General features: G+C 48.1%; 1 protein-coding gene across 5 annotated transcripts; it reads left to right on the forward strand.

Annotated features, from left to right (window-relative positions):
- The first annotated feature begins 832 nt into the window (after positions 1-832).
- Positions 833-10,185, forward strand: trak1b (trafficking protein, kinesin binding 1b). Of its 5 annotated transcripts, XM_019875607.1 has the most exons (18): positions 833-942; positions 1,159-1,353; positions 2,624-2,700; positions 3,223-3,339; positions 3,430-3,530; positions 3,872-3,977; positions 4,062-4,140; positions 4,219-4,349; positions 4,435-4,509; positions 4,814-4,951; positions 5,026-5,102; positions 5,479-5,727; positions 5,852-6,126; positions 7,557-7,675; positions 8,147-8,333; positions 8,417-8,522; positions 8,623-8,748; positions 8,841-10,185. In XM_019875607.1, exons 3-18 carry the CDS (start codon positions 2,650-2,652, stop codon positions 9,424-9,426), a joined length of 2,523 nt encoding a protein of 840 aa, XP_019731166.1. In that variant the 5' UTR covers positions 833-942; positions 1,159-1,353; positions 2,624-2,649; the 3' UTR covers positions 9,427-10,185. The 5 variants fall into 5 exon arrangements, with proteins under 5 accessions (XP_019731166.1, XP_019731165.1, XP_019731163.1 ...); XM_019875606.1 differs by having other exon boundaries at positions 4,062-4,349; XM_019875605.1 differs by lacking the exons at positions 833-942; positions 1,159-1,353 and adding an exon at positions 1,911-2,136.
- Positions 10,186-11,839: the final 1,654 nt, after the last annotated feature.

Raw genomic sequence — 11,839 nt, forward strand, 5'->3', positions numbered from 1 at the left:
CTTCTGTCATTTGTCATATGAATATTCATTTGTATGTGTTCTTGTTTTTGAGGGTGTGTTTTTTAATTCTTTTATCTCATTTAAAAATGGTTAATTGATTTATTGTAAGAAAACAATTTTTAAAAATGTAACTTTAAATTTCCCGTTGTTAACTGATTGATGATTAAATACAGTTGAATGAATTCGAAATAGCACACGAAAAATGGATGTCTTATTGTTTTATATATAAAATACACTTCCAAATATATTTAACCTTTTCCGCAAACAATGTGGCCCTTCAGTCCATTTTAAAAATCAAATGAGCACAAGTTTGCCCATCCTTGATTTACATGCATGTTGTGTAATATTTATTGCATTAATTTAACCCCCCCTTCTTTCTTAAACTTTGTGATCAAAAACATGTTTATTCATGTAACATCTCCTTTGTATTTATTTCTCTCAAAGAGTAAATTTTGAGTTAATTCATTGTAATTAGTAAAGTCGGTTAGTTTCCCTGCCGTATCAGTCTGTTTCGGCGCAGATGAATGTCCTCTGCAGTGATGTTTTGCATGATTTAAAGCATGCTGCTGGCAGACAGCACACCGCTGAGTCAGCGACACTCAACTTCAAGGCGGGAGGCGCATTGATCGCAGGAGACTTTGGCTTTACAAAACATTGATATGATTTCAATGGTTGTTCCTCTTACACTAAGTGGTTGTGCGTTTTGTCGTTCTCTCTCCGTCAGCTCAAGAGGCCCATGGCCACCGTTTCCTTCCGCCAGTGACAGGTGAGTCAAGCTGGCCTCCCCGGGTCCCTCCCAGCCCCCTGCTCCGGATCCGGACCCGGACCCGGGCCCTGACTGGGCGCACAATGATGAGGATCAGTATGTCGGGGAGGGCGAATCCAGTCAGCCTGACATCTTCAGGGCCCTCTCTGACTACAAGGACGCGGAGACCATCACAGGTAAAACATCAGGTTGTAATCTAATTCCCCGAAGCCCCACAAATTCATGTTTGCCATTCGCAAATTCGCCCTATTCGTGGATTTTTTTGTGAGGGGGCGGCGGGGGCTATCATCTGATATTTGCTGCAGAACTCTCCTGAGTCAATCAGTTTTTCTTCGGTGGCACGATGTTGGCGTGAGGTGAGGAGCTTCTTTGATATTGCGATATGCCTTTAGATGTGTGCAACAGCACCGACTTGCCCGAATTTGAGATTATCAGCCTCCTGGAGGAGCAGCTGCCAGTTTATCGCTTGCGGGCCGACACGGTTTACGGCTACGACCACGATGACTGGCTGCACACGCCCCTGCTGGCCGCCGACGCCCCGCTCGACCTGACCACCGAGCAGATAGAAGAGACGCTCAAATACTTTTGTAAGTCTGCGCAGTTTCACCTTTCACGCTTTAAATCATATATTGTAGTGCACAACCGGGGTTGGACGAGTTTTTGACTTTTCATGAGAGGTACTTATTTTGCTTAGAATTTTTAAAAATTCAGTGACTTTTCATCCAGTTTTAGAACCAGTTTGTTGGTTTTATTAGTTTAAAAAAAAGGTACATTTTGGTTCCGTTTTTCTTTTTTTTTTCAGTATATGATGTATATCGAGTGCAAGATTTTAAAAAAAGTCAATAAGCATTGTGTAATAAAATTAAGTAGACCATAATTCTCAGACAACTGAAAGATGTACTCCACTACCAAATGAATCCAAGGTCGAACTGATAACGCAAGTTATTGATGATACATTTATGCAGGGGGCAGGTATGCCAAAAGGTGTGAAATTTGATTTATGCAGTTTAGGATGATGTGGCCTGGATGGGAGGTACAGTATTTCCTCCACAGGTCTAGTTCTCCAAATTTAGGAAAATACTCAATTGGTCGCCTCAGAATGTTACATTTTAGTAACCGGTTGAACGATGGCCCATCCTTGGCCCAGCCATTGGTCTCCTCTTCCAAAAGTGAGCTCCACGCGACTCGTTCACTCTCTCTGGCTCCACCGGTGGGGCGGGCGGGGGCGTGTGGCACCGAGAGAGGGACAGCATGAGAACGTGACTCGCCGGTCGGAGTGGAACTCAAAGGGGAGATGGGAAGTGAGAGCGGGATGGAGACGTTAAGAAGGGATGAGTCGGACGATTGGCGTTGTCCGGAGAAGAAGAAAGGTAAAAGACGTCACTGTGTGAGGTGTTTATTTGAAATAGAAATTGCAGTTGACCAATGATGGTGCAATACTGTATGCAGTGGGGGGGGGGAGGTTGTTTGTTTAGTTTCACTTTTAGAAGAGGTTTGGTCATTTTTATTTTTTTGAAAATGCTTCATTTAATTAAAACTTTGTTTTTTTTTTTGTTTTTTTTGGTAGTATGTACATGGCAATTGAAATATGTGCGTCGCAAACTGTAGTTCTTGCAATGTCGCAGCGAGCTGATCATCGATTGGACAAAGTCAATAAGAGTTAGCGCCTGCGGGTTGTGCGCCATGGAAAAAAAACATCAACAACATCATCGGCGTCATTGCTGACGAAAGCCTCGCACAAACTTGACCTGGCCGCTACCTCTGAAATGAATATTCTGGAAAACTGCGGAGGTTGCGTCATGTCTCTTTGTGCGTCCTCGCTAACCTCCTCTTCCGTGTGCGTGTGTGTGTCCACAGTGCTGTGTGCTGACAGAGTGGGCCAGATGACAAAGACCTTCAGTGACATTGATGCCGTCACACGTCTTCTGGAGGAGGTGAGCTCACTCGTCTGAGATGTCGTGGAGGAAAAAAATCCCGACACATCTGACATTCACACGAGCACGTACACAAAAAGTCACATGCGACACACACCCAAAAAAAATGTTCACACAAATAAATGCCTCTCGCACACAACAAAAAGCTCTCACATTTGCAAAACAACCAAAAATCAGGACTCATTTCAGCAATGAGCTAGTTGAATCGTAACCTTGGCCACAGGCCAAGGGGGGGAGGGACTTGGTGCATGAAAGCGCCAATCAACATCCCGATTTGGCATGGATGTGGGGTTTTTTTTTTCCGGCTTTCTTTCGCTCACATACATTTTAACTCACACCTTCAACAAAAAAAGTCTTACTTTTTCCAAAAATAAAAATCTCAGGCGTTTGGGTGTGTGTGAGGTATTTTTGGGCTCCATGGTGCCCGCCTCAAACGGATGCGCTATAAATATCCATCTGCTTGTGTTGCGAATACTGTACATCAAAAGTGTCTCCAATGTCGCTTTTGGTCTTGTGCGTTAGAAAGAGAGAGATCTGGAGTTGGCTGCAAAGATCGGCCAGTCTCTCCTGAAGAAGAATCGCGTTCTGACTGAGCACAACGACTATCTGGAAGAGCAAGTGGGACAAATCACTGAAGAGGTCCACCGAAACACACCCACACGACAGATTTCTTGTTGCCGTGCGTCGCATGGGAGGGATTGACTTGAATGGAAGCTTTTGGTCCGGCAGGTGGCCCAGCTGCACCATGAATTGAACCTGAAGGACGAGCTGCTGCAGTTTTACACCAATGCGGCCGACGAGAGCGAGGAGGAGTCCGGCGGATCGCCAACGTCTGCATTTTTTTAATGGACTTACATACTGTATACTTCTGGGCACCCATGATCGCTTAAGTTACTCGTGCGCAGTTGGCTTGTACTGTCAAGTTTGCAAATTGCCCATGAATAATTGATGGCCACCCAAAAAGCTTTGTAATTGCTTATAGATGCCACAAGATGGCGGTAGACAAAAGAAGGCTCTTCCCTTCCCTCCGAGAGCGTCGAGATGAAGCCAGATGTCAGCAAAGCAATCATTTTATATTCATTTTTAAGTATATCACATGTTGGAGCTCAAAAGAGTAAAAGTTGATGTCAATTTCAGTTGTTATGTCGACCTTGTTCTTGTGTGCCCGAAGGGGTAAGAGGAGTCGGGTGGAAGCTGCCGCGGGAGGTTTCCTGAGCGACACCCTGCAGAGGAAACTCAAGGAGCTGGAAGAAGAGAACCTGTCGCTCCGCTCAGAGGTCTGTCCGTCAATGACGGCCGCCTTGTCCGTCTTGCCGTTGATGCCGCGACGTCACCTCAGCGCGTTTTATGCCCGCGCGCAGGCGAGCCATCTCAAGTCCGAGACCGAGACGTACGAGGAGAAGGAGCAGCAGCTCGTCAATGACTGCGTGAAGGAACTCAGTCGGTTTCCTCCATTTGTCGACTTTGCGTGTCGTTGCTGGGAACAAACTTTGAAAACGACAACTTTTCCCCCCGCAGGGTTGTCCAGTCTTCAAATCTCGACCATCGCGGAGGAGCTCGCGCGCAAGACCGACGACGCCTCCCGACAGCAAGAAGAGATTACGCACCTCCTCTCCCAAATTGTCGACTTGCAGAAGAAAGCCAAGTCTGTGAGTAATGCAAATAACATACACAAGAGAAACGTGGCCTTTCCTTCCCGTGTTCATCGCCAACTTCCTGTCTGCCCGTGCGCAGTTTGCCGTGGAGAACGAAGAGCTCTCTCAGCATCTGATCGCGGCCAAAGATGCGCAAAGGCAGCTCACCGCCGAGGTGAGTCTTAGGTTGTCGTGGCGACCGACACTCTAAAACTTTGCATCTGCACAAAAAAGCTTCTCACGTTCACCAAAAAGCTTCTCATGCGCACCAGAAATCTCTCACTCACCCAAAATATTCTCACCCAAAGCATTTTTTCAGTCACCAAATCGTCTCTTACTAAATCAAAACAGCAACAAAAAAAGTCACAGGGCAAAAAAATGATGTTTTTTTGGTGAGGGTTCTTTTATTTTATTTTATTTTTTATGTACATGCCACCTTGTCGCCAAAATGTGACCTTAATACGCAACGTTTCCACCAGCTGCAAGAGTTGGAGGAGAAGTACTCAGAGTGCATCGAAATGCTACACGAGGCCCAGGAGGAGCTGAAGAACTTGAGGAACAGGAACTACGCCGTGGGAACGCCCAGACGCTTCCATCCGCTCGGATTGTACCCCATGGTGAGGGCCTTGCAGTGCTGCGTGAATGTGCGTCCGTGCACAAGATGCACGCGGCTCACGCGTGTGCTTGGCAGGATTCCCTGGCTGCCGAGATTGAGGGAACCATGAGGAAGGAGCTGAGCCTGGACGACCCCGACTGTGAGCAGCAAAAGTACGGCTGAAATATTTCACTTTGATATTCGGGGATGTCGCACTAAAAGTGACCCCAATGGCCAATGGCGTTTATTGATTCACGTGGGTGTGTCCTCGACAAGACGGGTGTATTTGAAGTGAGGCGTTTATTGATTCACGTGGGTGTGTCCTCGACAATTCGCGGACACAGGGAGGCCTTTATTTGAGGCAATATCGTATCTCGGGGGGGTGGAATAAGATGGCAACCAAATGATGCAATAGTATTTCATTCTCTTGGACTGTGCAGGTGTTCCCGTTGTTTGTTTGCACCTTCATCCAAGTCGAACAAAGCCGCTCTCCATCCCCACCGCATGTGTTCATCTTGAAATCGTGATTTGGGATGTTTACTCCGGTAGGGTCCACCGCAAGCGTGTTTTCGAGACGGTCAAGAATGTGAACCAGACAGCGCGTCGGCGTTCTGTGACCCCGACCGGCGGCAACATTCCGGGCTCCAACCAGTCCTTGTCCTCGCGCACGTCGCCCATGTCCAGCGGGCTCAGCAGCCCCCACTCCAGCCTGTGTGGAGGCGACCTGGGCGGGGACGGCGTCGCCCTGGACAACCGCGCTCAGAGCATTCTCATGGAGACGGCGTCCAATCAGGAGAGGTGAGGAGGGGATTCGCGACAGATCATGTCACCGTTATCCAAAACTGCTTCAAATAAAGACCGCTTTCGTTGACCAAGATGAGTTTGAAAAGCTTGCGGCGCAACACTTCCTGTGACTCTTTAGGAACGCAGACAGCCGAGAGAAGAAGGCAAGCGGCGCTGAGGATTTGCGTCTGGCCCTGCGCCGCCTGTCCCTGCGGCGTCAGAACAACCTGAGCGAGCGGCGCTTCTTCGAGGAGGAGCGGGAGCGGCGGCGAGGTGTCGGCCTCCCTGACGCCGCCGGCCAGGGGAGCGTCATGACCCCCTCGGAAAGCATCATGTCGCTGGGGAACCTCCACCTGTGGGCCTCTAGGGGGCCCTACCTGCCCGACAAACTGCAGATTGTCAAGCCGCTGGAAGGTGAGGGCGGGGCGAAAAAGGAGCGAGAGAGCAGGAGGAGGAGGAGGAGGAGGAGCGAGGAGGAGGGCAGGCCCGGGCAGACACCCGAGGGAGAAAGAGCGGGCGGGTGGGCTTGGGTGAGGAAGACCGGTGCTGGCTTGGAGAGGGAGCGGGGCAGGAGGTGGGCCAGCGACAAAGCCGGGAGCAGGAAGAGGAAGGCGCTGAGCGAGGGGAAGGCCACGCCCCCCTCGCTCATGCTCTTCAACTCTTTCTGGTCTCTCATGCGTCATCACAAGTCAGGTGTCTTTGCTTCCCCTCACACTTTGTGCAGGGACACGCAGCCCAGAGCGTGGCTCTAAAGTGGCCGTCCTCGATTGAGAGAACTCCCTTTGGCGCCCCCTGGCTTCAGTGGCAGAAGATGCTCCAAAATTGTTGGAGGAGGGCACCTGATGTGAAACACAAATATCCCCGAATTTTAATAGGAAACCCGCTGAGAGAGAGCGTGTGAATTAACCGGCCATCCTGTGCAGAAAACGCCTCTGTGTGAAAACCGACGTCGTTTCATCTTAATGTGGTCAATCATCCGCTGGTAATGGAATGCTTTTTAGGAATGATGACGACTGTTTGACCTTTCGGCTCCTTTGGACATCCTAACTGACGACAATGTTGAATTCCAGCACTACTGTTAAAAAAAAAAAAAAAAAAAAAAAAAAAAGCGCATTCATAGCGCTCCTTTTTAAGAGTTACAATTTGAGAACATTGTTATTGTGGATGTAGAGCTGCATTGTATCACACAGAGATGGCTTGCTAATATTTTGAGTACTTTATCGGTAGGGTTGATAAAGATAAAGTTTGATTTTTTTTCTTTTGTTTTATGACATCACACGATTGATCTTAACATGGCAGAATATTGCACAAAACGAGAATAACACAACACGAAGCTTGGTTCATCGCTTCACTCTTCAAAGCACCCGCTAATGCGTTGATCTAAGTGTAAGTCTTCAACACGGGTTTGAATGAATTTCGAGCGTCTGATATATGAGCAGGCCTCACTGTGATGCAATAGCATTGTACAGTCACAATACCAGACGTAATTAAGGCATCATTTATTGATACAGTCTTGGATCTCATCAGATTGTGTCGACGCAACTCCTGTTTTCCTTCTCACGCTTCATTTTGCTTTGCTTTTCGACTCATCTGTTTTTCCTTTCCTTCTGTCCACATGGTGTACTTCCCTTTCTTCATTTCACCGTGTCTGACTAATAAAAGTTTTTTTTTTTTCTGTCATTCAAATTTCATTTCTCTTTCTGTCGCTTTTATCACCCTTGAGTTGTCTTCTCGCATTTGGTTCACTCAAACCATCACCTTAGACCGCATCCCATCCAAAACACATCACGGGCAACACCAGCTGGGTGCGGTACAGCGCGGTCATACGTGTCTTTCCACCGTAGGCTCGGCCACCCTCCATCACTGGCAGCAATTAGCCCAGCCGCATCTCGGGGTGATTCTGGACGCCAGGCCGGGGGTCGTGTCTAAAGGGTACCGACCCCTCGAACTGGAGCTTGAACAGGTCCGTATGTCCCACCGTACAGTTTGTCAATGTTGATGAATGTCGTGTACTTCCAAATGGGAATGGGCATGATAAATGGATGAATCTGTTTTATTTCATCCACAATCGTAGTTAACGACATTTTTTTACCTGTGATCAAAATCACATCAATAAGTGGCTAAAATGGTTTTGTCAAAGTTTTACATGTGGCGTAAATAAATCCAAATTTCTCAATCATCAAAATGGAAAAAAAAAAAAAGCTCAAAAAACAAGAGAAGGCAATTTTATCCGAAGTCTCCTTGAGCGTCCGAGTGTCTTTCCATCCCCTCTTCCACTTTGCGAGTCAACCACATGCACCCATTTCAAACTCGCCCGATTGTACGTGACATGCCCAAGCAATATTCTCCGGCACTTTTACGTGGCTCAATGCTTGAGGGAAACAAATGTTCCCCCTATTGCCGTATTCTTCCATGTCTGAATGGTTGTCCGCAGGTGTATTCTTGGGGGAGCTTGGAGGAGGACGAAGCGGGAGAGCAGTACTTCCAGAATCTGCCCACCACCTCCGCTTTGGCCTCCCCGGCTCTGCCCTGCACCTCCTCGAGCCTGGGGCAGCCCTCGCCACGCTTGACTCCACCCTCGCCATCCCCGTCGCCACACCTCAGCAACACTGATGCGCTCGGTGAGGCGGGAAGACATGCTGTGAAAACGATGTTGTGGCAGTTTGTTTTTTTTGTTTTAATGAGGATTCGTTTTTGTGTGCAGCCGCATACTATCCAGGTAAATGCATGGCCCATACAAGCTCCACCTACACCTTCACAACCTGCCGCATTCTGCATCCGACTGACGAGCAGACGCGGGTCACGCCCAGGTAAGCCCGCAGTACGAATACGGAGTGCCCACCTGACCAAATTAAAACAGAAGACGGAATTTAATAGAAGAGACTCAAGTCGGCTCGTTTTGCTCGACAGTTTGCACGCCATCCCTGCGTCGTCCTCCTGCGTAATGACCAGCTCTCTACTGGGCACGCCCGCCGCAACACCCTGCACGCCCCGCAGGCTCAGTCTGAGGCCGTCAGAGTCGTCAACAAATCTCAGGCAAAAAAAACGCACCAAAAAGCTCCTCGATGGACCAACTGGAAAGCGCTTCAGATGACCTTACCTGACTTGTCTGTTCCATTGGTCCGCAGAGATGCCACGCGGACCACGAGCACTTGCCTGGGCCTAGTGCGCCTCCTACAGGAGAGAGGCATTTCTGCAGCCATGTATCACCAGAGTCAGGGATTGGATGCCAGTCAGGCCAACCAGGGGCTTTTATTCAGCACTTCCATTACTCCTACCAGACCCCCCGAGCCCGAGCCGTTGCGTCCCTCCACCCCTCCGAGCTCCCCCACAGGACAGGGGCCTTCAGCCATAGCGACCTCCCTGGGCTTTGACTTCAAGAGCCCCTCTTATGACAACTTCCTGGCTTCGAAGCCGGCGCGGTCCATCCTGAAGGAGGTGACGGGAAGGACGAGGGGCCGACAGAAGGGGCGGGACTGCGAGAGCCAGACCGACGTGAGCGTGACCGTGCACAACCTCAACCTGCTGGACAAGGTGAAACGGCTCGGGGTGGCCGGGGCGGCGGGGGCCCGAGCAGCCAGTCCTGGGCCCATACTTGGGGGGCCTCTGGGTGGGCTACGCAGATCAGGCTCCCCCTTCGGGCCGGACGGGATCAGACGGAACCGGAGTTATCCGGCCAGCATGGCCATGAAAGCTCCAGGTCCTCCAGAGTAAGATTGATTACTGATGTACATATGAGCAAGGACTGGCTGCTGGTCAGTCACATGCTCACCGTTTGATAAATACGTAGAGAAAATGACTTCTTCTGAGCAAATGAATATACTTTGTAGACATCATAGCGCTACAAGTGACGCACGCGCCTCAAATCACTCCAACGTTGTTCCGTGACACCACGATGGTGCTGAAGTTGGACTACTGGATGAGACAAAGCTTTGTTCTGACCACAAAAACAATTGAGTCGTTTTTAGTCGTCCCCCCCCAGTTCTTCCTGTTGTAGGTAATCGCTTTCATGAAGTCGAGCTGGGTCCACATCTTTTTGTTTCGAGAAGTGAGATTTGTATTCTTTACTCACTGTTTTATCATTGTTATTTTCATAACAAGATGCATCATTTTCGTTGTTTTAGATGCCAAAATATAAGGTATGACCTTCCCAAGTTTTTTTTCTTTTTTTGTCCTACACAGATGAAACACAAGATGGCAGCATGTCTCCTTGATTGGAAACTCACACACAGTATTTGATGAGTTGTGCAGTCGCTCGACATGTGAGTCTTATTTTCACACTAGGTTGCTTTTTCCATTACAAACAGGAAGCAGAAGAATGTACTGTCCACGCCATACCTCGAGATTAGTTTGACATTTGAGTATTGAGATCCTCATTGTAAGTTCACTGAAGTTGTCCAACATTCGAGCCGATCCCAGTCAACTTTGGGCAAGAGGCGGCCTACATCGGCGACCATTCACACTCATAACCACCCCCCCCCCCCCTGTGGGCAATTTAGTTTTCAATTAGCCTAAAATGCATGTTTTGGGACAAAAACTCAAGGAAGAACGGGGAGACCATGCAAACGACACACAGCAGCGCCTGAACTTGGTACCGACTGTGTATTAAAAGTGTTTGTGGGAAACATGTTTTGGGTTTACAGTCTTTTCATGTTTTAGTCGTTTTAGACTTGCATGGCAGGCGCTGATAGTTTCCCTACCTCTGCTGTAGTGTACTTAATGAAGTGGCTGATGTGTGTTTACACAAGAGCCACTCAAAGCTCGGAGCGACTCATGCTGTGTGTTGTTACGGGGTCAAGGCCTACGGAGGCAAACAAAACTGCATTTCTCAAGAAAACGTTCCCACTTGAACTTCGTCACAGACGCTTTGTCTGGCGTTTCCTGTTGCCTTCTCCCCCTCAAAAAACATGTTTGTTCCGAGTTTGATATTTATGTGCCCAACTGTTAGCGGCGAGGGAAATCCTGTCTGACCCCTCAGCCTTCCTGTCTGACCTCTCAGCCTCCCCTGATGAGAACATGGGCACTTGGTGACGTGCATGGGTGGATGGATGGGCTTTTTTTTTTTTTTTCATGTGAACCTTGCATAATCCACTAATCTTTGTTTGAGCAGAGATCCAATGAACGTACCTGGAAGTGGCTTTGGAAAGACATTCAAGCATGATTCAGAACACGCGAATGCACGCGGATGATGAGTTACACTTGCGAATGCACACGCACGCACGCACAGATGGTTGCAGTTAGAGAGTAATATTTTAACTGAAGCGGACACTGGTGTTTCATGTCTGGAAAATCTGAGTAATGCTTGTTTGACAAATCATCTCTGATGTAGTGTAGGCTTTGTTTAATCAAGCTATGATGCATTAAAACAAGCTTGTACTGTACATGGAACAGATGGGGAGCACATTCATCCTCAGTGTTCCCAACCCCTTCAACTTATAAGTGTTAAATCATCCGGTCTCCGCGTGACCACTTCAAATGGCTCAGTTTTAGGTTGAATCAAGTCGACATACAGTGTGTCGACTGAAACATTTCACACAAGGCTTCAGAGTGCTGCAAACGTTCAGACGTTTGTATCACTGTGTGAATTTTAATGATCTATCCAACTGTATGTGAGTGCGAGGAGTTTGTATGATTTACTTGAATTGTTCAGTGGATTCTTTGTCATTGTCTCAAGTGCACATCCAAGGAATAGTTACAAAAAACACACAAAATAATAGTTTTAGAATAAAAAGGGCACGACAAAAAAACAAATACATTCCCTGAGCTTAGTTTTTACATCTCATTGGAGGTGTATCTTTTAGGCTTTGCTATGGCGCCAATTTGTGGCATTTTTTTGGATGGAACAGAAGAGCACAAACAATGCAAATCGGCTTAATTTATTAACAGCAACGTTTCGCTTTTTTTTTTTTAACCCTCGGGTCCCATCAACTGGCTCTATACCGAGTCATCGTTGTAACGAACGATTTGCAAGAGACAACACTGTGATCATGTAGTACCTAAAAGTGGCACCGGGTGGCGGTGCAGCGCTTGACTCCCATTGTTCAACCCTTGAGATTAGTGATGGGATTTTCGGCTCTTTTCGGTGGTCCGGTTCATTTGGATCGGCTCAGTGAAAAGAGCCGGCTGT

Source organism: Hippocampus comes, unplaced genomic scaffold (assembly GCF_001891065.2).
Source record: "Hippocampus comes isolate QL1 unplaced genomic scaffold, H_comes_QL1_v1.1 scaffold12, whole genome shotgun sequence".
Taxonomy (NCBI): Eukaryota; Metazoa; Chordata; class Actinopteri; order Syngnathiformes; family Syngnathidae; genus Hippocampus; species Hippocampus comes.